Source organism: Pipistrellus hanaki, assembly GCF_964339955.1.
Source record: "Pipistrellus hanaki genome assembly, chromosome: 9".
NCBI lineage: Eukaryota > Metazoa > Chordata > Mammalia > Chiroptera > Vespertilionidae > Pipistrellus > Pipistrellus hanaki.
In genome coordinates this window covers 76,327,020-76,354,891 of record NC_140511.1, presented here as the reverse complement: position 1 = coordinate 76,354,891, position 27,872 = coordinate 76,327,020, and the positions used below count along the sequence as shown (strand labels likewise).

The window sequence follows — 27,872 nt, the reverse complement described above, 5'->3', positions numbered from 1 at the left end:
CCAATCAGACCCCTCCTTGGTGCTCTGCTCATTTTAAGCCTTTAGGATCTGAAAGGCTGGGTTGAGAGTGGCAGAGCCCTTGGCCTGGAGCAGGCTGCTAGGGGAAGCCTGGCAGGAGAGGAATCAAAGGAGTTGGAAGAGCAGAGGCCAGAGGGAGGAGAGGCTGGTGGGTTTTGATTTCTTGGATGCAGCCACCATGCTCTGTGGACCTGCTCTGGTTCTTCATCCAGGCCCCAGGCAACCAAGTTCAGTACCGGGGCCAGCCTGAGAGGTTGAACTGGGCTGAGGTAGGGAGGTGGCAATTGAGAAAATAAAGAAAGAAAAGCGGAGTCGAAAGGACTACAGGTAGCCATTGACCGACTGTAGCAAATTTATTAACTGCGCAATGCTTTTTATACACAAAACACTGAATAGCAGGTCTGTGAAGAGGAATGTATTCTTTGTTCCTCTTAATCTCTAAGGGAGAGACAGAGCAGAAGGACAAATTATCGGTTCAGGAAATGTCAGTAAATAGTTACAGACTTCTTGGCCAGCCATGAAAGGTTTCTCTCATTCTACTGATAGTCGCCATCCAAACAAGTCAGGGAAATCTGTGTGGGTAGGGGGCCAGCCCTGCTACCCCTTCAAGTGCAAGGACCCTGTCAGCTTACACCCGGTCTCCAACAGTTCAGGTCCCTTCTTTCTAAGCCTGTGGAGGCCGGTCCTGTCCCTGTTGGTCCAGAGGAGATTCCAGAGCCCTGCCTGCCTGTGCTGCACTTCCCAGACCCAAGCAGAGGCGCCATTCGTATGAGCGCCATTGGAAATGAGACCGTTTATTAAAAATCAATGTTATTCTAAACATCAGTTGGTTTATGATTTTTTAGAGGGAGAGAAAGGGATAGAGCAAATTATCGATGAAAGAGAAATATCGATGGACTGCCTATTGCATGCCTCCTGCTGGGGATTGAGCCCAGAGCATGCGCCCTGCCCAGGAATGGAGCCAGTGACATGTGAGTGCTTGGGACGAGGCTCAATCACTGAGCCACACCGCTGGACATAAGCACAGTCCTTCCTTTTCCACTGAGAAGAGGGCTTGGCAAAGCCCCAGACGCAGCTGTAGTAGGGACGCAGGGAGTGTGTGAGTCCTGGGGAGGGCCGGCGGCCTCCAGCAGGGCGCCCACCTCTATGCCCTGGCAGGAGCCAAGCCGATCCTGTTGTTGGCCCGATCGAAGACGGTGAAATAGAGCCGCAGGAAGACGTCCCCCAGGACCCAGCGGCCGTTTGTGAATGATGCGGGGGAGAAGTTGTTATAGCACCTGCCCGACTCCTTCTGCCGGGGAGGAAGCACAGCCCTCAGCCATCTTGTCTCAACCGCATCGGCCCTGGGCGGCAGCTTTATCCCGCTTCCCCTGGGCCCTCCGCTTGGCTGTTTGCTCTGAGAGATTCCCCACCTGCCCCCCTTTACCCGCTCATTCTCCAAGACCGAGCCCAGCGCCTGGGCAGCCTTCACCAGCCCTGCCACCACCTTGGCAGTGCCGGCTGGCTGGGAGGCTTCCCCGGGGCTCCCTGTGTCTTCAGCCCCAGTGCACAGGCCTACAAGGTGCCTCTGGCCCGGCTCCTGGGTTGTCTCCAGGGTTCAGGCTGAGAGATTTTAAGTTGCTCCCTCTGAGGGCTGCCCCAACCTCCTCGGCACACCTTGGGGAACCGGCACTTCTTGAGCCTCGACTATGAGCCAGGCACTGCCCGGTCACTGCACACCTTTGTTCATGTCAGCTTCTCACCACCCCACAAAGGGGGCTTGGTCCCCATTTCACAGACTGGGAATTGGGGCCAGCAGGGAGCATTTGCACCATAGGACTCGGGTTACCCCAGTCAGGACACTTGGAGATGGGAGGGAATACAGTCTCTGATTATGGGGGGATGGGGAACGTCCCCAGCCAGCCCCCCTCTCCCTGATCTATCAAGAGGCTGTGCTGTGGGAGGTGCCCTCCCAGCCAGGGCTGCTGAGCAGCATCTGCAATGGCACAGCCTGGCCTCCAGGGGACCTCTCTGAGCCACGGCCCCAAGGGTCCCTCCAGCCCCAGATCTGAGAGCAGCCCCAGGAGGGGCCCCTCACCCTCCGGAAGTAGGCGCTGGCTGGCACTGGGTACGCGATGCCATTGATGGTGAAGACGATGTCAGGCAGGCTCGGGATGGCAGCACAGTTGACGACGTACTGTCAGAGAGAGAGGGCGAGGGAGGTTGGCCCAGTGGGTCCTTCTGTGTGGGGGGAATCCCGGGTGACCCTTGGCATGACCCCTCACCCTGCCAGATCTTGTCTTCTGTGCCCCGGTGTTCCTCAAAATGTTGAGGATGGGGTTGGTTGGGCCAGTCACCAGCGAGGTCCCGGTATCCAAAATGGCCTGGCAGCTGTTCGCACAGGCCACGACCTTGCCGTACATGGAGATGCTGAGGGACAGAGCAGGTGCCAGGGTCACTCATGGACTCTCCCACCTCCGCCCCTCCCTGCCGCCTGAGAACAGCCTGCAGCTCCCGCCAGCCTCTGTGTTCCTGTGTTCAGTCACACTGGCCTTCCTGGGTCTCTTCTCAGGTCTGGAAGGCATTGTGCTCTTTGTGCCCCAGGGCCTTTGCACATGCTGTCACCCTTCCTCTGCCCTCCCCTGCCCCTTTGTCTGGCTGATCTCTCCTGTACTTCAGGGTGCAGATCAGTCACTACTTTTTCAGGGAAGTGTCTCCCAGATTAGATCAGGCCCCCTCTCTTCCCCCAGAGGAGACATGCAGAGCCTTCCTGGTTTCCACAGTGCATCCTGGTGGTACCCTGTTTGCTGTGATACAGTCGCTCATGTGTGTCTGCCGTCCTAGTTGGAAAGTAAGCTGTGCTCTCTGCCCCACCATAGCCCGTGCCCAGCGCACACCGCACAGCGCATGCTCCATGGTGTTTACTGAAGGAAAGGCAGGGCAAGTGAAGGAATGACGTCAATTAGAGACACGAGCTGCTGTCCGACCAGTTAAGAGGGCCTCACGGTAAAGCCGGAGGTTCCCGGAGGCAGGTGCTCAGAGAGGTAGGAGGGAGTGTTGTTCCCCCCTGCCTCACCCCCTCTCCCCAGACCCGTGGACAGGCGACGCCTGAGCCGGCCTAGGACTCCGGACACAGACCTTGAGTCACAGTTTAAGCTTCTGTCTGACAGTCTTTCACGCACCCCCTCAGTGATCGCCCCCAGTTCTCAGCCACTCGGGTCCCCGATTCCCGATGCTCTCAGTCACATGCCCTGCCACTTGGCACCCAAGTGGGTTGGGTGGGGGTCCCTCTATTTGATTTGCTTTAAACCCTAGGACGGCCCCATGTGTCCCCAGCACAGGGTGGTGAGGGGGCGGGAGCTTCTTGTAGGTGTATCAGCTTCCCACTTCAGTTGCTCATTTTCACCCCGTGTGCTGGGAACCCTTCTGGTCTGGCGACCTGGGATGTCCCTGTTCAGATGATGGAATTCTCCTTGATCCCTTCTCACTGTGCTTGCCCCGGTCTGGAGGTGCAGCCCGCCCACGCTGCCCAAGCCGCCACCCTGAGGCCTGGGCCCCATGCCTGTCCCTCCTCCTGGTGATTTGAGACGTGGGCCGATCCCGTCTCTGGTCAGGATCCTGGTCAGGATCCTGTGCCGGTGCTGCTGTCCCTGGCAAAGCTGTCAGCGGGGGATGGGGAGGCTTACCTGTCCACAGTGACCTGCCAGTGGACCTGCTCGCTCACCGGCACCCACTGGAGCTCGCCCCGGTGGAAGGAGTGGTCCACGCCGCCGAACATCACCACGCTGCCGTTCTTCTCATTGCTGGGGGGAGGGGCTCACGTGAGGGGAGGACAGTGGGTGGCATTTCTCCAGTTCAGTGACCCAGGGGTGCACTGACCAACAACCACCCAGCCACACTGCAGGGACCCGCAGAGCAGGCACTGCTGGGACCCCCACTGCTCTGATGGGAACTGGGCAGCAGGGCTGAGCACACCCCAAGGTCAGTCCCGTGGCCTCTGAGGAGCAAAGCCAAGGTTTGAACTTGAGATTCAGGCTGGGGATTCGCTACCCACCTCTCTGAAGCTGGCCAGTCTCCCTGCAGCCCCTGAGCTCGAGGCATGTGGGAGGCTGCTGTGCGGAGGGGCCCGGGTGGGCGCTCAGGCTCCCCCAGGCTGGCTCATGGGCCTGAAACACGCCACCAAAGGCACGCATGGTCCCTGGGCCCCCATGGCCGCTGTCCCGTCCTGAAATCCCTCGTAGTTTTTCAATGAGGCCCCACATTTTCACTTGGCACCCCTTCCTGCAATGCAGTCACCGGTCCCGGGCTCAGGGGAGCCCTGGCTGAGGGGAAGAAAACACCCTGCCCGCCTCCCCCTCCGGCTGCGTCCAATCGACCAGCACATCCCGTGGCCTTTCCCTTCCCCCGTGTCCTGACTCCTCCACGGCTCCCCCTTTCCCTGCCTCCCTGGTCTGAGCTCCTACTCTCTCTCTCCAAAGAGGCTGAGCAGCTCGTCCCTGGCCTCCCTGCCTCCTCTCTGGTCCTTCATTGTCCAGCCAGTGCCCGGGGGAGCTTTCAGAGACATAGGTGGGATCATGTGTTCTACTTGCCTAGGCCCCTGCCAGAGGCCTCCTCTCCCACCTAAAACAAAGCCTGGGCGGCCCTGCCCCTGCCTGCCCCTCAGACTCCACGCCCACCTTGGCCTGCCCCTCCCTCCCTGCCCGCCCCGCAGCCACACTGCCCTGCTGGTCCTCTGCTGGGCCTGGGCCTCCACTCCCCCATGGCCTGGCCTCGTTCAGAGAGGTCCTGGCACTGCCCGTCTGAAACCACGCTCTCATGTCTGTGGTTCGTCACCACGTTTTACCGCTTTCCCAGAAGCAGCCACCACCTGGCATGTGTTACCTTTCCCTCTTATCTATTTACTCGCTTCTTCTCTGCCTTTTCTCCCTCTCATCTGTCCGTGTCACGTGCACAGAAAGTACCCAGCACGTAGTAGGTTCTCCATGGGTATTTGTTAAACAGCTCACCTCCTTGATTCCGTACAAACACCCCAGAGGCTCAGCACATGCTGCCGAGCCTAGACCTCAGGCCCCACAGAGTCCACAGCCTTATCCATGGTCTGCCCGTCGGGTCCCCTCAACCTGTGCTGCTCCCTCCAGCGGTTCCAGACCCTCAGCCTGAAGGGAGGGTAGCTTTTCCAGTGCCGCCCGGTGACTGGAGACCTGCTGATGGCCTGACCACCCGCCAGAGAGGTCGGCCCCGCACCAGTGTTCGAGTCCCACCACTACCAGTGTGTGGCTGGGAATTCTATGCAAAGCTCCTCTCTGAGCCTCAGTTCCTCCGTTTCCCTGTTCATCCAAGGAGGGACTAGAAGTACAGGGGTCAGCAAACTTTTAAAAAATCCTATATTAAGCCCTAGCTGTTTTGGCTCAGTGAATAGAGCATCGGCCTGGTGACTGAAGGGTTCTGTATTGGATCCATGTCCCTGGCCAGGCCGCATGTAAGATGCAACCAAACGATATCTCTCCCTCGCATCAATGTTTCTCTGTGTGTGTCTTTCCTCCTCCCTTCCCCTCTCTCCAAAAATCAATGGGGAAATATCCTTGGCTGAGCATTATCAAAAAGTAAAATAAAGTAAAAATGCTAGATTGCAAGTGCTGGATGCTGCCATTGTAGTCCAGAAGCAGCCGCAGCCAGGATGTGACTGAAGGAGCAGGGCTCTGTTCCAATAAAACTTTATTCATAAGAGCAGGTGGCGGGCCACACGTGGTCAGGGGCCGCTATTTGCTGATCCCTGGAGTTCACTGCCCTCAGGAGACACAGGGTCAAGTTGTCTACCATTTCAGAGGTGCCTGAAGGCATCCGGGGGAGGGGCTTGGCCAGGCAGGCTTACCTGCTCAGGTAGAAGGCGAAGACGTTCTCAGATATGAGCCCTTGTTTCCACATGCTGTCGAAGACCGGGGTTGTTCCTCTGAGGGCGAGGGAAGGGTATCCCAGGCCCAGGATGCCGTCGTAGGCCGAGGATTCGAAGACCTTACCAAACTGAGACACGCTCAGGCCAAATGCCTGGGATTTGCACACAAGGTCCCCTACCTGTGGGGGGGGGGGGGGGGGAGGGTGGTCTCAGGTGAAGGGTTGGGAAGCGGAGCTGGGGTTGGGTCAGGGGGGCGGCCGTGGGAGGTGATGCCACCTGCACCCCACGCATCAGCTGAGGTGCGGCTGCGCTGCAGGTGCCAGAGCAGCACGCACTGTGCATTGCTGAGGAGTCCGACCTTTTGCACCCCTCCTGCTAGCAGCTCTCCAGGGAGTAAAACACCCCATTCCCCTGCACGGTGGGGCCAGTGGGAAGCGTGCCAAGCACACCCCCCTACAGTCCCTATTGAGCAGAGAGCGGGAGCGTCTTGTTTTTGGCATTCCCGGGATCTGGTGGCAGAAACCGAGTGAATTCGCTGCGATTCCCTGTGGGTTTGCACCCCAGGTGTACACAGGGCCGCCAAGTTCTTGTGAAAAGACTGCCTGGGGTCCTCGCCACTTTGCTCAGTGGATGGAGCGTCAGCCTGCGGACTGAAGGGTTCCATGTTTGATTCTGGTCACGGGTTGTGGCTGGATCCCAGTAGGGGGCGTGCGGAGGCAGCAGATCAATGATTCTCTGTCACCATGGATTTTCTCGCTCTCCCTCTCCTCTCCCTTCCTCTCTGTGATCAATGAAAAAAAGGTTTAAAGGGATATAGGCGCACTCGCGCACTTGTTTGTGTGTGTGAGTGTGTGTGTGTGTCTGTGCATATGTGTGTATGCGGGTATTTCTGCACATGTGCATGTTTGTTGGTGTTTATCTGGGTGTGGGTGTGTATGTGCCTGTGCGTATGTGAATGGGTATGCGTGTGTGTGTGTGTGTGTGTGTGTGTGTGTGTCAGGCACTTTGGGGAGAAAGCCCAGTTTTTTCAGACTCTCAAAGGCCCCCAAAGTAAGATCTTTTACTCAGGGCCGTCCTGCACCTTTGGCCCTGCTTCCCCTGCCCTGGTATCTGGAGTGCTCGGCAGCCCCGGACTCCCAGATGCGTTCTGCCCTCTCCCGGAAAATCCCCCACAGCTGCCAAGCCCTGACTGGCACCCCAGCTGTGCTGCTCCAGGTGTGGGCCTTCGACAGGCCCGCCCCCTAACTCTCTGGTCCCTCCTCTGTGTGCAGGGAGCAGGATCGCCTGCCCCGTGGGCTTGTTGTGGGATTAGACTCATTATTACCAGGGGCATGCCCAGCACAACGCCTGGCACAAGCTGGGAATATAAACATGGGTTTTCCCCCCGGCTGGCGTGGCTCACCAGCAGAGTGTCCACCTATGAACCAGGAGGTCAGGGTTCCATTCCGGTCAAGGGCAAATGCCAGGCTTGTGGGCTCCATCCCCAGAGGGGCTTGCAGCAGGCAGCCATCAGTGAATCTCTCACATCTTTGCTGTTTCTATCACTCCCTCTGCCTTCCTCTCTAAAATTCACAAAAATATATATTTGAAAAATAAGTAAAAACAGGTTTGCCCTCACCTCTCCCTGCTCCCCGCAAAACCAGCCTCGAGCTCACCACGGGCAAGAGATGCCAATGCCCACCTCTCCTGCCATGACCGCTCGCTGGTCTGGCCACTCGGGGGCTTGTCCGCAGAGCACTGTCTCCCCAAGGCAGATGGCCAGCCGCTGGGGGACTCTGGGGGAGACGGTGTGTCCAGCTGACCCTGCATCTGGTGCCCTGAGCAGTGAGCAGAGGTCCAGGCCCCGCCCTGCCACAGCCCCACTCCCACTCACCCGCACGTCATCGTAGCCCAGCACCCCGCTGACGTTGCCGGACCCGTACTTGATGTCAAAGCGCTGGGTCGTATTCCGGAAGGTGGAGGACGCCGGAGGGTCAAAGGTTCTGTGTGACCCTGCAGCTGCACAGAAAGTGTTCTTCAGTGGCCAGAGCCCAGGCTGGGGGCCGGGACAGGGGTGAGGACAAGGGCCATGAGGGCTCAGGTACTCACAACAGATGGGACTGAGGCAGTAGATGGAGGGCACCCATAAGTCAGATGAGCCCGTGTCAAACATGACCCTGAACTCCTGAGGGGGCGTTCCAATGCTGATGGTGCCAACGTAGTACAGCTGCCGGGCAGGAGAGGGCGGTTAGGCCAGGCCTGCCTGCCCAGTCAGTCCTGATCCCCGAGAGGCCTGTCTGGATCAGGCTGTCCCTGTCTCCTGGAATAGCTTTCCCACCAGCCCACTGCACAGCCGTTCCCTGCAGCTCTGCAAATCCTCCCAGCTTTCAAGGCCCAGCTGGCCTGCTCCCTCCTCCGGGAAGCCCTCCCAGATCACCAGGCCTCTGTCTCCCAACTCAACGCCGGTGATGCCACTATCAGAGGCCGCCCTTTGGTTTGGCCTTTATGTTCTTGCAGACCAGGCCAGACCCTCTGTTCTCGGCAGCCATAGCACCCTGCTGGTGTGTTATAGCCTCCACACTGCAGGGGCTCAGGGACTCTCAGGGCGTTCTCTGCCTGGGTGTCAAACTGGAGTCCCCGTGGAGGCAGCGGTGCGCCTTGTTCAGAAGGACAGAATCTGCCCAACCAGCACCTGGTCCGCAGGGCCCAGCGATGTGTCCTTGGGCCAAGATGGATGTGTGCCTGCCGCCTGACCATGGCTGGACTAGTCACCAAAGACCAAGAACCAAGGAGGATTTCCTGTTCCCCGGGAAGGGACCCCTGGTCCCCAGCTTTGCTGCCTGCAGGAGCCCCTTCCCATCCAGGCTTCCAGCCCTGGGTGAACCCCAGTGCTGGGCCAGCAGCAGGACGGCTGTGGGCTGGGCCCCGAACACTCACGTCCTTGTGGTTACTCAGCGGTTCGTAGGTGACGCCCTTTTTGCGCAGGAACTGGTAGGCGTGGCTGTGGGGGTGCCGCTGGAGATTGTCTCTCAGCAGGTCACTCTCCCGCAGGATCTCCCGCGTGGACTCGATCTTCGTCAGAGGGATGCTTCCCCGGGAAAGACACAGATAAGACAGCAGCTCCCCACCCCGCGGTTCAGTGTGGCCGCCATGCCTGGCTCTGGAGCCGCACCCGGTCTTCCCCGAGGATGTTATGAGGGGCCATCTTATGAGGCCAGCCCCCACTAACGCAGGCAAAGGCCGGACAATGGCCCAGGACTGAGCGCAGGGCCTGTTGCAGCCCCGGGGAAGCCCCAGGCCCGTGCCCAGCCTCCCTTTCCCCATCGTAAAGAAGTGGGCTGAGGACAGGCCTCCCGCGGGGTGTCTGGGGCTTTGAGGGAGAGGATGGACCCAGGCCCCTGAACGAGGGACCTTGACCGTGAGCCAGTGCTGTCTCCATTGTCATCTGACCTATCCCTCTCCAAGCAGTCCTGGAGAGAGCGGGGTGGCGATCACCATGTTTACAGGAGGAACCTGAAAGGCAGGGTAATAGTGACCTGGCTGTGGCCACCTGCTCATTAAGGCAAAACTGGGTCCCGGTGACCCTCTGGACCCTTCTGCAGGGTCAAGCAGAGGGGAGGCTGGGGGTGGGCGAGGGAGCCCAAAGAGGGGAAGAAAACATCACCCAACGGGACCACCCACACAGCTGCTTAGGTGGTGCCATGAGGAATCCTGGGCCCCATTCATACAGGGACAGCTTGGTGTTTTGTAGCCCCAGACCCGTCCTCCAACCCATTCCCCCTCAGTGAATGTGGCTAGCTACTCATCAATGAATGGAGATGTGGCGCTGACCTGTGTTGCTCAATGGATACACCTGTGGACTGAAAGGTCCCGGGTTTGAGTCTGTCCAAAGGCGCGAACCTCGGTTGCAGGCTCCACCCCAACCAGAGCTTGGTCAGTGCTCATGCAGGAGGCAACCAATAGATGTGTCTCTCTCACATCGATGTTGCTCTCTGTCTTTCCCCGTCCCTTCCTCTCTCCCTAAAAATCAATGGGAAAATACCCTAGGGTGAGAATTAAAAATAAAAATAAAAAAATACAGGGAGACGCAGACTTTAGGACAGGGAATGATGACTTTCCCTTGTGCACCCCTGGGCATTGTAAGGAAGGATAAGGGGACAGTGAGAGAGAAGCCGGGAGAGAGCTGTCCCCATACTCACGTGACCAGGCACTCGGAGAGGGCCACCAGGCTGAGGAGCCCGATCCACCACATCGTGCGTTATTCCCTTCACAGCGTCCTCCGGGAGGCTGGGGTTTGGAGCGGGAGACAATGGGCCAGCGATGCCGATATATATGCTCTGACCTGCCCTCGTGATCTGCTGGGAGGGCTGCTGATGACCCTGATAAAACACTATAAGCCTCCTGATAAGATCATTATTGCCATCAGCACTGAAAACCTGCTGATAAGATCTCTATTCCCATCAGCATTCCTGATTGGGGGCGTGGCTCAGGGAAAACTTAGAAAAAGTTTGGAATACTGAGAAATCTATCATAATCTCTTCCTTGGAGCATGGCTGGGGGACAATCCCAAACCACATGACCCCCAGAGGAGTGGGAAGACCCCGCTCACTTGGAGGTAAAGCCGCCAATCCTATCCAATGAAGAGGGACTATGCTAAGTGACCATCAAGTTCACAAAATGACTGCACCCACAGCTGAGGGCACGTTCCCATAAGGATTCTTACGGAGCAATCAGCAGGGACCTGAGGCTTCACCCTCCTCTACCCGCATGGGACTTGACAGGGGACCCCAGGCCCTGTCCCCCACCCGGCAGGGCTTGACAGGGGACCTCTGGGTATGCTTCCCCTCCTGCTGCTGGGCTAGGGGACCGAGGCTGCTCCCAGCACCAGGCCTGGGGACCTGAGTCTGGGCCCCCTCACTGGCTGGGCTTCACAGTGGACCTCAGGCTGTGCTCCCCATCCAGCAGAGATTGACCTCAAGTTGGTGGACCTCAAGTTGAACCCCAAGTGCTGAGTCGGGGAACTTAGGCCACACCGCTGTCCATCATGAGGAAGGGGTTTGACTGAGGACCTCAAGGCTCAACCCCCCCCCCCCAATCTGGGCTGGGGGACCTCAGGCCACGCCCCTGTGCTGCCCAGGGCCAGGGGACCTGAGGCTACACCCCCATCTGGCAGGGCTTGACAAAGGAGGAACTACCCGGGTCTGGATCTAGCCCAATGAGGGGGGGAGGTGCGGCAGAGTCTGGGTCTAACTTGATTTTGAGGTGATGTCGATGGGTGGGGACATGACTCTGGGTCCTGTGGTGATCCCCAGACTCTGACAGGAGGAAGGTTTTCATATTCATTTTACTAATTTTCTTTCATCTCTGACACTTATATTATAGAGAATGGGCAAATAGCAATATTAAATTATTTCCTTTAATTAATCACCTTTTAATATGCATGAATTTTGTGCAACAGGTCACTAGTTTCAACATACATGTCCTTTCTCAATCCTGATTTGAATAAATAAGCTGTTTTAAGGCATTTAGTGAGCAAGTCAGGAAGATTTCAGCAGGGACTAGATCTTTGGAGATTGGAGTTAATTTTGTTTGGGGTAACAGAGAATTGTGGGCCTATGCAGAAGGCCCCCAAAAAACGTACTCACGGGTCACCAGCTGGTAGCTCCGTTGTGAAAATGTAATGCACTTTAATAACCACTGGGTGTATCGTTATCCAAAGCCTGTGGTCCATGTTGGGGGCCACCTGTGTATTCTGTGAAGTGATACCTCTGCTTATACTATCACCGCACCCAGGAATGAAGGGGGAGGCCTGTCAGTGCGGGGCTGGAGGAAACGGGTTTGCATAGCTGCTGTGCATGGAATGGTGTCCCCCTCCGAGTCATAAGTTGGAGCCTCACTCCCCATAGGATGCGACATGGCGATGGGACATTGAGGTGAGGTCACGAAGGTGCCTGTCCCTGACCCCCCCCCCCCCAATGGGAGACAAACTGATACCCACCTCTCTCGGCCCAGGCAGCAGGGATGCCAGCCTCCGGCCTCCTCAGCGTGAGTGGAGACAAAGATTGTCCGTTTGATGCTAAATGGTGAAAAAAGCCTCGTGATACTCTGTTTGGAAAGCTGCTGTGTTTGAAGGGACAAGAGGCTTAAACACTGTCATTTGGAGCTTCTGTCTGTATCGATGCCCTGAGGGGCTGAAGAGTCCTCGAAGAGGCGGCCTCCAGGGCCAGTCCGGGAACCTCACCTGCCCGTTTCTCGCTCCTCCTGAACCGGACCGCCACCCCCAGGGCTGCGCTGTGGTCCAGCTGAGAAGTGGGAGCCACGTCAGGGCCTGGAGGTGGAGGAATGAGGAAACGCTGAGGGAAATCGCTGCCTCGCCTTTGCCGCAGGGGAAGGCACAGGCCTGGTAGCAGCCTCCACACCACGTGGTGAGCCGCCGGGACTTTAACGGGAAAGGTGTTTGGTTTTGTTTTTCATCAATATTTTTATTGATTTGAGACAGGAAGGGTGAGGGAAAGAGAGAGACATCAGTGATGTGAGAGTCATTAACTGGCTGCTTCTGCAAGCCCCCGGCATGTGCCCTGACCAGGAATTGGACCGTGACCTCCCGGTCCGAAAGTTGATGCTCAACCACTGGCCACCACACCTGGGCAGCGCGGGTTTCTATTGAAGAGCCCCCTCCAGTTGGTAGCCACTTCGTATGACGACCCTGTCCAGCACAAGGAATCACGTGGCAGCTGTCCACGGGGCAGGCCCAGGGCTCTCCTGCTCATGGTGGCAGGTACATGCCACCTTGTCTGCCAGCTCATCCTGCTCCAGGGCGTTAGCACCAGGCGGTCAAGGCCCGGACACTGGGGGTCTACCGTCACTGACATTCAGTGTGGAGCAAGTCCAGACTCCTGACCTGGAGACAGGCTGAGTGCCAACCTATGAACCAGGAGGTTAAGGATCAATCCCCAAACAGGCAGCCAGTCAATAATTCTCTGTCATGATTGATGTTTCTGTCTCTTTCTCCCTCTCTGAAATATTAAATAAATAAATAAATAAATGATTTCAGACAGGGAGGAGAGAAAGAGAGAGAAAGAGAGAGAGCGAGTGGGCCCAGGCATATGAACAAGGCTGGGCATCGCCTGGGTCCTCGCTAACAGCAGGTTGAGGTCTGGCCTCCGGGTCAGGCGCTCCTGCTGATGCCCGTGCCACCCTTTAGGAAGGAAGAGATGAACCAGGTTCGGTCCGGAAACGGCCACTCCTGGGCCCAGGACCACCCAGGGACAGGGCACAGCACCCTGGTCCTGTGGGTGCCGGGCTTTCGCCAGGAGCCAGAGCAGGCCAGTCATCAGTGAGCTGTCCCCGGTGCTGCGGGCGCGGTGGGGCTGGGCCTCCAGCTTCTCCGCGCCCCTGGCCCAGGAGACACTCCTGCTGTTGACAGCCCTGCTCTCCCTCAGGCTGCACAGAGCACGGAGGCCGCTCTTCTGGGAGGGGTGACTCATTGCTGGTAACTCACTGGCCAACGTCTGATGAGGACACCGTGAGGGTGCCTGTGTCCCGGATGCCTGGTGAGTCCTGTGTGGAAGGACGACTGGACAAGTAGCAATTTACTGGGCTTGGTTACCGTGGGCCTTTGCAGTTGCTGTTCCCCGCCTGGAACGTTCTTCTCCCAGCGCTCTGCATGGCTGGCTCCTTCTTCATATCCAGCTGTCCTTCTGCACTGCCCCTCCTCGGTGAGGTGTGCCCTGGCCACGCTGGTCCCCGGGCACAGACCTTGACTCATTTGAGGATCCCAGAGACACCGAATGCATGTTCCCAAGTGCTTTGCATTGGAGCCCTATGAGGTGAGAATGTCCCCAGTTTACAGATGAGCAAACCGAGGCTGGGGAGATAAGTCCAGTGAGTGCCTGGGAGGTGAACCCAGGTCTGCCCAACCGATTTTCTGCTCTGGACCACGCTGCTGCTTGGGGCTGGGGGTCCAGTAGGTGATGCCCAGGAGAGAGCGGGAGGAGTGATGGGAGATGCCGGGGTCACGATAAGAGGCTCTTCTCCATGAAAACTATTAATTCCTTTAGTGAACACTTTTTGTTGTTTTTAAATTGATTTCAGAGAGGAAGGGAGAGGGAAAGAGAGAGAGAAACATCAATGATTAGAGAGAATCACTAATCTGCTGCCTCCTGTGTGCCACCCACTGATGCCAAGGTCACAACCCAGGCATGTGCCCTGACGGGGAATTGAACCATGACCTCCTGGTTCCTAAATCAGTGCTCAACCCCTGAGCCACTCTGGCTGGGCAAACACCTCTGTTTTTTAGAGAATAATGCTTGGCATTTTCCTGCTCTTAAAAGCTATCACTGAAAACATCATAATGAAAGCATAAGATGAGAGGAGCAATCACCCATGTGCTTCCTCCCGGATATGACTGTTGCCACATATACATTGGTCTTTTTGTGCCGTACGTGTGGCGTTAGCAGTAGTTCATGCTGCTGTGGGACAGACACTGCCCCGAAGGTTTTCTGTAGATTCCGCATGGAATCTTCACCACAGACCAGAAGGTGGGACTGGTTTTTCCCGTCGTGCTTTGGGTGTAGTACTGGTACAGCCTGATTGACATTTGTTTCCCACCTCATAAAAGCCACCATTTCAGGCATGTAGTTTGGTATGATTTAGGGTATTCATGGAGCTGTATGGCCATCCCATGATTTAATTTTAGAACATTTTTGAGACTCCAAAGAGCAATGCCACACACATTAATAGCCAACCTTCATTTCCAACCCTGCCCTTGCCCCCAACCACAAGAGAAGATTTGCATTTGATTACCCAGAGGCCCGCGGCATGGAGATTTGAGCAAGAATAGGCCTTCCTTCCCCTGGCTTCCCTCCTGGCTGCCCGGGAGCCTGCACGTCCCCAATCCTGGCTAGAGAGCCGCTCCTGTCTGTTCCTCTGTCCACCGCCCTTCCCTTCATAGCAGGTGTCCTGCTCTGCCCACTGCTGCCTGCCTACATATGCAAATTACCCACCATATTTGTTGGGTTAATTTGCATACTCACTCAGGATAGCCTGTAGGTCATCATGGATGCACAATGTGCTTATTTTTCTTTTTTTAGTGTAGATTTTTTTTTTATTGCAGTCAGATCATTTAACATGAGATCTACTCTCATTATAAATTTTCTTATTCTCACTAGAGAATATTTTTTTTTTTTTTTTGAGAGAGAGGAAGTAAGGGATGTAGAGAGGGGGAGAGTCAGAGAACCATTGATGTGAGAGAACCATCAATTGGTTGACTCTTTAACCTGTGGCCCATCAATGTGCAGGACAACACTCTAACCACTAAGCCACACTGGGCAGGACTCAACAAAATTTCAAGTGCACAATGGAGTATTGCTAACTATAGGCCCATTGATACATAACAGAGCCCTTGACATACTCACCCTGTATAACCTGCGTTACTGAAATATTCCTGTTGAATAGCAACTCCCCACTGTCCCTTCCCCTCGCCCCTGACAACCACCAGGCCACACTCTGCTTCTGTGAGCCTGAGGATGCAAGGCCCCTCAGATGTGTGGGCGCACACAGGACCCCTCCTTCTGGGACTGGCTTACCTCACTCAGTGTAAGGCACAGGCCTCAGCCTGTGCAACTGGCAGAGTTTTCTTCTTGGCCGTACCTCGGATTGCTCATCCCGGCACCAGGTGATGGGCGCTTGCCTGCTTCCACGTCTTGGCTATTGTGAACAGCGCTGTAAGGTGTACGTGGTGCGGCTCTCTCCACATCCTGATTTTAATTCTTTGGGAGAAAAATCCAGAAGTGAGGTTGTCTGTGGTCGAATAAAACTGGTATGTTTAACTTTTGGAAGCACCGCCACATCGTCTCCTACAGTGGCCGCACCACGTGACACTCACAGTAACCGTGCACGGGCTCCACGTCTCACTGACCCGTGCTGGCGTGCGTGTCTTGGCAGTGGCCACTCCCAGGTGTGGAGGGATAGCTCATTGTCATTTGCATTTGCGTTTTCCTGATGATTAATGAGGGAGGAGCTGTTCTTACCGCAGAATTACAGAATAGAAAACCGATGTCCAGAGTGAGCTGACCTAAGGTCACAGGACTGGTCACAGGACTGTACTTACTAAAGCCCTCATATGCGCCTGGTACAGACAGGTTAGAACTGGGACTTGAACCCGGACCATAGAGCACTGGGCTGTGCTGGAGTGCCCTGGGCAGCCCTGTCTTCCAGGCCCTTCCAGAACCTGTATCCCTGCTGTTTCAGGTTCTGCCCTTTTCTCTTAATGTCCTAATAGAATGCTCTCATAGCTTTCAACCTTCTTCTAAAACACAGCTGTGAGTCATGGCGTCATTGGAGGGCAGCCACAAATTCTTCTGTCACCCACAGCAGCTGTTGCAAACCTCCTGTCCGGGGCCACTGATGGTCCCTGATGCCCAAAGACTGGCGACCCCTGAGTCCTACAACATGTCTGCACTTCTGGGGACCACTCTGCCCAGCTCCAGCCAGTGGTTCTAGAGGAAACTGTCAATCACCATCCTCAGGGGACCTGTGCAAGTGGAGCCATTATAGTGCCCTATGCCCTTCCATATGATTGGTCCAGGGCTGGACACATGACCTGAGGCGGACCAATCGGACCCCTCCCTGGTGCTCTGCTCATTTCCAAGTCTTTAGGAGGTGAAAGGTTGGGCTGGGAGTGGCAGAGCCCTTGGCCTGGAGCAGGCTGCCAGGGGAAGGCTGGCAAGAGAGGAATCAAAGGAGTTGGAAGGGCAGAGGCCAGAGGGAAGAGAGAGAGTGGGCTGGTGGGTTTTGATTTCTTGGTGCAGCCACCACGCTGTGCGGACCTGCTCTGGTTCTGCATTCGGGGCCCTGTGCTTCCCGATTCTGGTCCTTTCCAATTAAGCTGGTTGGAGTCGGGTCCCCGCCCTGTTGGTCCAGAGGAGATTACAGAGCCCTGCCTGCCTGTGCCGCACTTCCCAGACCCAAGCAGAGGCACCATTCGTATGAGCGCCATTGAAAATGAGAACGTTTATTAAAAATCAATGTTTTTTTTTAAACATCAGCGTGTTTATGATTTTTTAGAGGGAGAGAAAGGGAGAGAGAGAAATATAGATGAGAGAGAAACATCACTGGACTGACTATTACATTCTCCCTCTGTGGATGGAACCCAGGGCATGCGCCCTGCCCAGGAATGGAGCCAGTGACCTGTGAGTGCTTGGGACAAGGCTCAATCACTGAGCCACACCGCTGGGCATAAACACAGTCCTTCCTTTTCCACTGAGAAGAGGGCTTGGCAAATCCCCAGACGCAGCTGTAGTAGGGATGCGGGGAGTTGTGAGTCCAGGGGTGGGCCGGCAGCCTCCAGCAGGGCGCCCGCCTCTATGGCCTCGCGCGAGCCAAGCCGATCCTGTTCTTGGCCCGATTGAAGACGGTGACATAAAGCCGCAGGAAGACATCCCCCAGGGTCCAATAGTCGTTTCTGACTGAGCCCAGCAAGTTGGGGTAGCAGACGCCTCTCCGCTCCTGCAGGGGAGGAAGCACAGACCTCAGCCGTCCTTGCCACTGTCACCCCTCAGGCCTGGCGGCAGCTTTATCCCGCTTCCCCTGGGCCCTCCGCGCAGCTGTTTGCTCTGAGAGATTCCCCACCTGCCCCCCTTTATCCCGCTCATTCTCGAAGACCGAGCCCAGCGCCTGGGCAGCCTTCCCAGACCCCAGCCCCCTCCTTGGCAGTGCCAGCTGGCTGGGAGGCTTCCCCGGGGCTCCCTGTGTCTTCAGCCTCAGTGCACCGGCCTACAAGGTGCCCCTGGTCCGGCTCCCGGAGTGCCTCCAGGGTTCAGGCTGAGAGATTTTAAGTTGCTCCCTCTGAGGGCTGCCCCAACATCCTCGGCACACCATGGGGAACCGGCACTTCTTGAGCCTCGACTATGAGCCAGGCACTGCCCAGTCACTGCACACCTTTGTTCACGTCAGCTTCTCACCACCCCACAAAGGGGGCTTGGTCCCCATTTCACAGACTGGAATTGGGGCCTGCAGGGAGCATTTGCACTCTAGGACTAGGGTGACCATATGATCTATCACCCAAGTCAGGACACCTGGGGATGGGAGGAAATACAGTTCCCGATTAAGAGGGGACATGGGGAATGTCCCCAGCCAGCTCCCCTGTCCCTACTCTTTGCCTGTCTCCAGGTTCCTGCCTATGTTCTCTGTCCATCGGTCCGATGCCCGGGTTGAACTGACGCTCTGTGAGGGCCAGGCCATTAGCGCACCCTCTCCTGGGCCCGGCCCCGAGCCAGCACAGGATGCTGCTCAGAGGTCCCCCAGGGTGATGGGTGCCCACACCCCCTTCTATCAAGAGGCTGTGCTGTGGGAGGTGCCCTCCCAGCTGGGCAGCATCTGCAATGGCACAGCCCGGCCTCCAGGGGGCCTCTCTGAGCCATGGCCCCAAGGGTCCCTCCAGCCCCAGATCTGAGAGCAGCCCCCAGGAAGGGCCCCTTACCCTCCTGATGTAGGCGCTGGGTGGCACTGAGTACCGGAGGCCATTGATGGTGAAGATAATGTCAGGCAGGGTCGGGATGGCTGCGCAATTGACGAACTGTCAGAGAGAGAGGGAGAGGGAGGTTGGCCAAGGGGGTCCTTCTGTGTGTGGGGAGCCCCTGGTGACCCTGGGTGTTTTTCTCACCCAGCCCGATCTCTTCTTCTGGGCATTGATGCTCTTCATTATGCTGACGAAGTCGTTGGTTGGGCCAACCAGCATAGAGGTCCCGGTATCCATAATGGCCTGGCAGCCGCTGGGACAGGCCACGACCTTGCGGTTTATGGTGATGCTGAGGGACAGAGCAGGGGCCAGGATCACTCATGGCCTCCCTTACCTCGGCCCCTACCTGCTGCCTGAGAACAGCCTGCAGCTCCCGCCAGCCTCTGTGTCCCTGAGTTCTGCCACACTGACCTTCCTGGGCCTCCTCTCAGGTCGGGAAGGCATTGTGCTCTATGTGCCCCAGGGCCTTTGCACGTGCTGTCACCCTTCCTCTACCCTCGCCTGCCTCTTTGTCTGGCTGATCTCTCCTGTCCTCTAGGGTGCAGATCAATCACTACTTTTTCAGGGAAGTGTCCCCGCAGATTAGATCAGGGCCCTCTCCTCCCCCAGAGGAGATGGGCAGAGCCTTCCTGATTCGAGCGTGCATGGTGGTGCGAAACCCAATTGCTGCGATGCAGTCACTCATGTGCGTATGCCCTCCTGCTCAGGAGAGCAAGGTGTGCTCTGTGCCCCTTCAGCACCTGTGCCCATCACACAGCACATTCTCCATGGTGTTTGCCGAGGGAATGACGGGGGGCATAAAGGAATGAGGTCACCTGGAGATACGACCTGCTGTCCGACCAGTTATGAAGACCACATGGTAAAGACGGAGGTTCCCGGACGCAGGCGCTCAGAGAGGTGGAAAAAAGTGTTGTTCCCCACCCCTGCCTCGCCCCCTCTCTCCAGGCCCCTGGCCAGGTGACGCCTGATCCAGCCCAGGGGACAGGATGTGGGCCCGAGTCACAGTTTAAGCTTCTGATTCTTACGTGCACACCCTCAGTGATCGCCCCTGATTCTCAGCCACCCGGGTCCTTGCTTCCCGATGCTCTTGGTCACAACCCTGCCTCTTGGCACCCAGATTGGGTGCGTGGGGATCCCTCTATGTGATTTGCTTTCAGACCCCAGGACGGCTCCCTCCTGTCTCCAGCCCAGGGCGGTGGGGTGGGGTGGGGGTGGGGGGTTCTTGTAGGTGTGGCAGCCTCCCACTTTGCTGGCTCTGCTGCCTACACCTGGCACCCCGAGTGCTGGAACCGCTCTGGTCTGGTGACCTGGGATGTTCCTGTTCAGACAATGGAATTCTCCTTACCCCTTATCACTGCACTTGCCTGGGGGGTGCAGCCCTCCCACGCTGCCCCAGCCGCGACCTGAGGGCTGGGCCCCATGCCTGTCCCTCCTCCTGGTGTTCTGTGACATTGGTCGATCCTGTCTCTGGTCAGGGCCATTATGAACCCATGTTGGTGAATGTGCCTGTGTGTGTCTATGTGTCTGTCTGAGTCTGTGTGTCTGCATGTGCGTGTGACTGTGGTGGTGTGGCTGACCCTGGCATAGCTCTCAGCGGGGAGTGGGGAGGCTTACCTGTTCATATTAATCTTCCAGTGGCCCTGCGTGCTCACCGGCACCCACTGGAGCCTGCCCTGGTAATAGGTGGGGTCCACGCCGCCGAACATCACCACGCTGCCATTCTCCTTATTGCTGGGGGGGAGGGGCTCATGTGAGGGGAGGACAGTGGGTGGCGTTTCTCCAGTTCAGTGACCCAGCGGTGCACAGACCAACAACCACCCAGCCACAGTGCAGGGCCCCGCAGAGCAGGCACTGCTGGGACCCCCACTGCTCCGATGGGAACTGGGCAGCAGGGCTGAGCACAGCCCAAGGTCAGTCCCATGGCCTCTGAGGAGCAAAGCCGAGGTTTGAACTTGAGATTCTGCTGGGCTTTGGCTACCCACCTCTCTGAAGCTGGCCAGTCCCCCCTCCAGCCCCAGAGCTCAAGGCCCATGGGAGGCTGCTGTGCGGAGGGGCCAGGATGGGCCCTCAGGCTCCCCCAGGCTGGCTCACGGGCCTGCAACAGGCCACCAATGGCGCACACGCTCCCTGGGCCCCCATGGCCGCTGCCCCGTCCTGAAATCCCTCGTACTTTTCCAATGAGGCCCCACATTTTCACTTGGCACCCCTTCCTGCAATGCAGTCACCGGTCCCGGGCTCAGGGGAGCCGTGGCTGAGGGGAAGGAAACACCCTGCCCGCCTCCCCCTCCGGCTGCGTCCAATCGATCAGCACATCCCGTGGCCTTTCCCTTCCCCCATGTCCTGACTCCTCCACGGCTCCCCGTTTCCCTGCCTCCCTGGTCTGAGCTCCTGCTCTCTCTCTCCAAAGAGGCTGAGCAGCCTCGTCCCTGGCCTCCCTGCCTCCTCTCTGGTCCTTCATTGGCCAGCCAGTGCCCGGGGGGAGTTTTCAGAGACATAGGTGGGATCATGTGTTCTACTTGCCTAGGCCCCTGCCAGAGGCCTCCTCTCTCACCTAAAACAAAGCCTGGGCGGCCCTGCCCCTGCCTGCCCCTCAGACTCCACACCCACCTCGGCCTGCCCCTCCCTCCCTCCCTGCCCGCCCCGCAGCCACACTGCCCTGCAGGTCCTCTGCTGGGCCTGGGCCTCCGCTCCCCCATGGCCTGGCCTCGTTCAGAGAGGTCCTCGCACTGCCCGTCTGAAACCACGCTCTCATCTCTGTGGTTTGTCACCACGTTTTACCACTTTCCCAGAAGCAGCCACCACCTGGCATATGTTACCTTTCCCTATTTCTATTTACTCGCTTCTTGTCTGCCTTTTCTCCCTCTCATCTGTCCGTGTCATGTGCACAGAGCACTACTCAGCACATAGTAGGTGCTTCATGGATATTTGTTAAACGGGTCACCTCCTTGATTCGGTACAAATACCCCAGAGGCTCAGCACATGCTGCAGAGCCTGGACCTCAGACCCCCACGGAGCCCACAGCCTCACCCACACTCTGCGTCATATCCACAGTCTGCCTGCCGGGTCCCCTCTGGTCTGTGCTTCTCCTTCCACCCGCTCCAGACCCTCAGTCCAATAGGGAGGGTAGCTCTTCCAGTGCCGGCCCGTGACTGGAGACCTGCTGATGGCTTCACCACCCACCGGAGCGGACCGCCAAACAGCCGAGCTTGAGTCCCACTGCTACCAGAGTGTGGCTGGGCTATTCTGTGCAAAGCTTCTCTCTGAACCTCATTCCTCAGTTTTCCCAAACATCCAAGGAGGGACTAGAAATACTGGGGTGGTCAAACTTTAAAAAATGCTAGATTATGCCGGGACTGGTTTGGCTCAGTGGATAGAGCGTCGGCCTGGGGACTGTAAGGTCCCGGGTTCGATTCCAGTCAAGGGCATGTACCTTGGTTGCGGGCGCATCCCAGTAGGGGTTGTGCAAGAGGCAGCCGATCGATAATTCTCTCTCATTGATGTTTCTAACTCTCTATCCCTCTCTCTTCCTCTCTGTGAAAAATCAATAAAGTATAAAATAAAATAAAAATGCTAGATTATGCCCGAGCTGTTTTGGCTCGATGAATAGAGCATCGGCCTGGGGACTGAAGGGTCCTATATTGGATCCCTCATCCTGGCTGGGGGGCACATAAGAGGCAACCAATCAAAATGTCTCCCTTGCATCAATGTTTCTCTCTGTGTGTCTCTCCTCCCTTCCACTCTCTCCAAAAATCAATGGGGAAAAATCCTTGGCTGAGCATTATCAAAAAGTAAAATAAAGTAAAAATGCTAGATTGCAAGTGCTGGATGCTGCCATTGTAGCGCAGAAGCAGCCGCAGACAGGATGTGACTGAAGGAGCAGGGCTGAGTTTCAATAAAACTTTATTCATAAAATCAGATGGCGGGCCACTTGTTGTCAGGGCCACTATTTGCTGACCCCCGGAGTAGACTGCCCTCGGGAAACACAGTGCCGGGTTGTTTACCATTTCAGAGGCACCTGAAGCCATTCGGGGTAGGGGCTTGGCCACCCAGGCTTACCTGCTCAGGTAGAAGGCAAATTGGTTCTGAGATACGAGGCGATTGTTCCACATACCGTCGAAGACCGGGGTGGTGCCTCTGATGGCGAGGGAGGGGTAAGCCAGGCCCAGGATGCCGTCAAAGGGCAATATTCCCAAGGCCGTCACGGATACAGACCAGATCATGCCAAATGCCTGGGATTTGCACACAAGGTTTCCGATCTGTGAGGGGGAGAGTGGTCTTATGTGAAGGTTTGGAAATCGGAGCTGGGGCTGGGCCAGAGGGGCTACCACGGGAGGTGATGCCACCTGCCCCCCAGGAATGAGCTGAGGTGCGGCTGCACTGGAGGTGCCAGAGCAGCACGCACCATACATTGCTGAGGAGTCTGACCTTCGCCCACCCTCCTGCTAGCAGCACTCCAGGCAGTAAAACACCCCCATCCCCCTGCACGGAGAGGTGACTGGGAGCAGGCCAAGCAACCCCCCTTAGGGCCCCAATGAGCAGACACGAGCATCTTGTTTTTGGCGTTTCCGGGATTTGGTGGCAGAAACCGAGTGAAGAGGTCCTTGCCGCTTTGCTCAGTGGATAGAGCATCAGCCTGCGGACTGAAGGTTCCTGTGTTACTGGTTGTGGCTGGATCCCAGTAGGGGGTGTGCAGGAGGCAGCCAATCAATGATTCTTTCTCATCATGGATGTCTCTCCCTCTCCTCTCCCTTCCTCTATGCAATCAATGAAAAAAAAAGGCTTCCTGGGAAATGTGTGTGAATGTGTGTGCACATGTGTGTGCTCGTGTATATGTGAATGGGTGTGCATGTGTGCATATACCTTATATGTGTTTGAGTGTGTGTGCATGTGTGTGTGTCAGGCACTTGGGGCAGGAAGCCCAGTTTTTTCACACTCTCAAAGGCCCCCAAAGTAAGATCTTTTACTCAGGGCCGTCCTGCACCCCTGGCCCTGCTTCCCCTGCCCTGGTGTCTGGAGCACTCGCCAGCCCCAGACCCCCAGATGCGTTCTGCCTTCTCCTGGAAAATCCCCCACAGCAGCCGAGCCCTGACTGGCACCCGAGCTGTGCTGCTCCAGGTCTGGGCCTTGGGCAGGCCCGCCCCCTGTCCCTCGGGTCCCTCCTCTGTGTGCAGAAAGCAGGATCGCCTGCCCCGTGGGCTTGTTGTGGGATTAGACTCATTATTACCAGGGGCGTGCCCAGCACAGCACCTGGCACAAGCTGGGAATATAAACATGGGTTTTCCGCCCGGCTGGCGTGGCTCAGCGGCTGAGCGTCCACCTATGAACCAGGAGGTCAGGGTTCCATTCCGGTCAAGGGCACATGCCAGGCTTGTGGGCTCGATCCCCAGAGGGGCTTGCAGCAGGCAGCCATCAGCAAATCTCTCATATCATTGATATGTCTGTCTCTCACTCCCTCTCCCTTCCTCTCAGAAATTAATAAAAATATATATGTAAAAAATAAAAACGGGTTTGCCCTCACCTCTCCCTGCTCCCAGCAAAACCAGCCTCGAGCTCACCACGGGCAAGAGATGCCAATGCCCACCTCTCCTGCCATGACCGCTCGCTGGTCTGGCCACTCGGGGGCTTGTCCGCAGAGCACTGTCTCCCCAAGGCAGATGGCCAGCCGCTGGGGGACTCTGGGGGAGACGGTGTGTCCAGCTGACCCTGCATCTGGTGCCCTGAGCAGTGAGCAGAGGTCCAGGCCCCGCCCTGCCACAGCCCCGCTCCCACTCACCCGCACGTCATCGTAGCCCAGCACCCCGCTGACGTTGCCGGACCCGTACTTGATGTCAAAGCGCTGGGTCGTATTCCGGAAGGTGGAGGACGCCGGAGGGTCAAAGGTTCTGTGTGACCCTGCAGCTGCACAGAAAGTGTTCTTCAGTGGCCAGAGCCCAGGCTGGGGGCCGGGACAGGGGTGAGGACAAGGGCCATGAGGGCTCAGGTACTCACAACAGATGGGACTGAGGCAGTAGATGGAGGGCACCCATAAGTCAGATGAGCCCGTGTCAAACATGACCCTGAACTCCTGAGGGGGCGTTCCAATGCTGATGGTGCCAACGTAGTACAGCTGCCGGGCAGGAGAGGGCGGTTAGGCCAGGCCTGCCTGCTCAGTCAGTCCTGATCCCCGAGAGGCCTGTCTGGATCAGGCTGTCCCTGTCTCCTGGAATAGCTTTCCCACCAGCCCACTGCACAGCCGTTCCCTGCAGCTCTGTAAATCCTCCCAGCTTTCAAGGCCCAGCTGGCCTGCTCCCTCCTCCGGGAAGCCCTCCCAGATCACCAGGCCTCTGTCTCCCAACTCAACGCCGGTGATGCCACTATCAGAGGCCACCCTTTGGTTTGGCCTTTATGTTCTTGCAGACCAGGCCAGACCTCTGTTCTCGGCAGCCATAGCACCCTGCTGGTGTGTTATAGCCTCCACACTGCAGGGGCTCAGGGACTCTCAGGGCGTTCTCTGCCTGGGTGTCAAACTGGAGTCCCCATGAAGGCAGCGGTGCGCCTTGTTCAGAAGGACAGAATCTGCCCAACCAGCACCTGGTCCGCAGGGCCCAGTGGCATGTCCTTGGGCCAAGATGGATGTGTGCCTGCCGCCTGACCATGGCTGGACTCGGTCACCACAGACCAAGAACCAAGGGGGAGTGCCTTCTCCCCAGGGAGGGACCCCTGCTCCCCAGCTTTGCTGCCTGTAGGAGCCCCTTCCCCTCCAGGCTCTCAGCCCTGGGTGAACCCCAGTGCTGGGCCGGCAGCTACGGAAGTCTGTGGGCTGTGCCCCACACACTCACGTCCTGGTGGTTCCTCAGGGGGTGCTTGGTGACGCCCTTCTTGCGCACGAAATTGATGGCCTGGCTGTGGGGGTGCCCCTGGAGATTGTCTCTCAGCAGGTCACTCTCCAGCAGGCTCTCCCGCGTGGACTCGATCTTCGTCAGAGGGATGCTTCCCCGGGAAAGACACAGATAAGACAGCAGCTCCCCACCCCGCGGTTCAGGGTGGCCGCCATGCCTGGCGCTGGAGCCGCACCGTGTCTTCCCCGAGGATGTTATGAGGGGCCATCTTATGAGGCCAGCCCCCACTAACGCAGGCAAAGGCCGGACGATGGCCCAGGCCTGAGTGCAGGGCCTGTTGCAGCCCCGGGGAAGCCCCAGGCCCGTGCCCAGCCTCCCTTTCCCCATCGTAAAGAAGTGGGCTGAGGACAGGCCTCCCGCGGGGTGTCTGGAGCTATGAGGGAGAGGAAGGACAAAAGGCCCCTGACTGAAGGACCTTGACCCTGAGCCAGTCAGTCTCCATTGTCATCTGACCTGCTCACTCTCTAAGAAGCCCTAGAGGGAGCGGTGTGGGGATCACTACGTTTACAGGAGGAACCTGAAAGGCAGGGAAATAGTGACCTGGCTGTGGCCCCTGCTCATTAAGGCAAAACTGGGTCCCGGGGACTCTCTGGGCCCTTCTGCAGGGTCAAGCAGAGAGGAGGTTGGAGGTGGGTGAGGGAGCCCGGAGATGGGGAAGAAAACATCGCCCAATGAGACCACCCACACAGCTGCTCAGGTGGTGCCATGAGGAATCCTGGGCCCCATCTACACAGGGACAGCCTGGCGTTGTGCAGCCCCAGACCTGTCCCCGGCCCCCTGTCCCCCAGTGCAGGTGGCTAGCTACTCATCAGTGCATGGAGGTGTAGCCCTGGCCTGTGTTGCTCAGTGGATAGAGGATACACCTGTGGACTGAAAGGTCCCAGGTTTGAGCCTGCCCAAAGTCACATATCTTGGTTGCAGGCTCCTCCTCTGCCAGGACCCTGGTCAATGCTCATGGAGGAGGCCACTAATAGATGTGTCTCTCTCACATCAATGTTTCTCTCTGTCTCTCCCCTTCCCTTCCTCTCACCCTAAAAATCAATGGGAAAACATCCTTGGGTGAGAATTAAAAATAAAAATTAAAAAATTACAGGGAGATGCAGACTTTAGGACAGGGAATGATGACTTTCCCTTGTCCACCCCTGGGCGGTGGAAGGAAGGATAAGGGGACAGTGAGAGAGAGGCCGGGAGAGAGCTGTCCCATACTCACGTGACCAGGCACTCGGAGAGGGCCACCAGGCTGAGGAGCCCGATCCACCACATCGTGCGTTCTTCCCTTTGCTGTGTCCTCCGGAAGGCTGGGGTTTGGAGCGGGAGACAATGGACCAGCGATGCCGATTTATACACTCTGACCTGCCCTCGTGATCCCCTGGGAGGGCTGCTGATGGCCCCGATAAAACACTCCAACCTCCCGATAAGATCTTTATTCTCATCAGCACTGCAAACCTGCTGATAAGATCTTTATTCCCATAAGCGTTCCTGATTGGGGCGCGAGGCACAGAGAAAACTTAGAAAAAGTTCAGAATACGGAGATCTCTTCCTTGGGGCATGGCTAGGGGACAATCCCAAACCACATGACCCCCAGAGGAGTGGGGGGACCCTGCTCACTTGGAGGTAAAGCCGCCAATCCTATCCCATGAAGAGGGACTATGCTAAGTGACCATCACCGGTTCACAAAATGACTGCACCCACAGCTGAGGCTGGTTCCCAAAAGGATTCTTTTTTTTTTTTTTTTTTTAATGGGACTCCATTGTTTGGGCAACATGGTTGGTAACCTTTTTAAAATAGGCAATTGTTGAGTGAGAATGGACCCAAATCCAAGGTTGACTCCCTGGTCCAAGATTGACCCTCAGGTCCTGGGCCTTACAACTCCCAGCCAGGTCAGAATGTCCTTTTTTTAAACAACACAATTTGGTTAAGATTAATATTTACCATAACCATAGTTTGTCCCCAATATTCTATTTTTTCAGCCCTTACAGTGTCTCATTTCAAGGTTTCATTGGTAGAATAATACATTATATAGCTACCTTTATTATTTTTTTTAATAAACCTTTATTGTTCATATTACAAAAGTTCCTCATTTTCCCCCCCCTCCACCAGGTTCCTACCCCACCCTCTGCCCTTTCCCCACCCCAAATTGTCCTCATCCATAGGTGCACAGTTTATGTTTTGTATCTTCCCACACCCCCCACTCCTCTTTTCCCTAAGAATCATCAGTCCACTCCATAAGGATTCTTAAGGAGCAATCAGCAGGGACCTGAGGCTTCGCCCACCTCTATCCCCATGGGACTTGACAGGGGACCTCAGGCTCTGTCCCCCACCCGGTAGGGCTTGACAGGGGACCTCTGGGTATGCTTCCCCTCCTGCTGCTGGGCTAGGGGACCGAGGCTGCTCCCAGCACCAGGCCTGGGGACCTGAGTCTGGGCCCCCTGACCAGCTGGGCTTGACAGTGGACCTCAGGCTGTGCTCCCCATCCAGCAGAGATTGACAGGGAACCTCAAGTTGAACCCCAAGTGCTGAGTAGGGGAACTTAGGCCACACCACTGACCATCATGAGGAAGGGGTTTGACTGAGGACCTCAAGGCCCGCACCCCACCCAGATCTG

The 27,872-nt window shown here is 57.0% G+C and overlaps 2 protein-coding genes across 2 annotated transcripts; both read right to left on the bottom strand.

Moving 5' to 3' along the window:
- Positions 1-1,162: 1,162 nt before the first annotated feature.
- On the bottom strand, positions 1,163-10,121 carry LOC311628486 (pepsin F-like; the record flags this gene model as incomplete). Its single annotated transcript, XM_084895703.1, has 10 exons — positions 1,163-1,309; positions 1,445-1,597; positions 2,096-2,194; positions 2,283-2,427; positions 3,684-3,800; positions 5,870-6,069; positions 7,764-7,888; positions 7,979-8,096; positions 8,807-8,957; positions 10,069-10,121. The coding sequence occupies 10 exons, from the start codon at positions 10,119-10,121 to the stop codon at positions 1,163-1,165; spliced, it is 1,308 nt and encodes a 435-aa protein (XP_084751829.1).
- A 7,112-nt stretch (positions 10,122-17,233) lies between these two features.
- Positions 17,234-26,530, bottom strand: LOC311628485 (pregnancy-associated glycoprotein-like; the record flags this gene model as incomplete). Its single annotated transcript, XM_084895702.1, has 9 exons — positions 17,234-17,377; positions 18,351-18,446; positions 18,534-18,678; positions 20,004-20,120; positions 22,446-22,645; positions 24,163-24,287; positions 24,378-24,495; positions 25,208-25,358; positions 26,478-26,530. 9 exons carry the CDS (start codon positions 26,528-26,530, stop codon positions 17,234-17,236), a joined length of 1,149 nt encoding a protein of 382 aa, XP_084751828.1.
- Between the last annotated feature and the right edge of the window lie 1,342 nt (positions 26,531-27,872).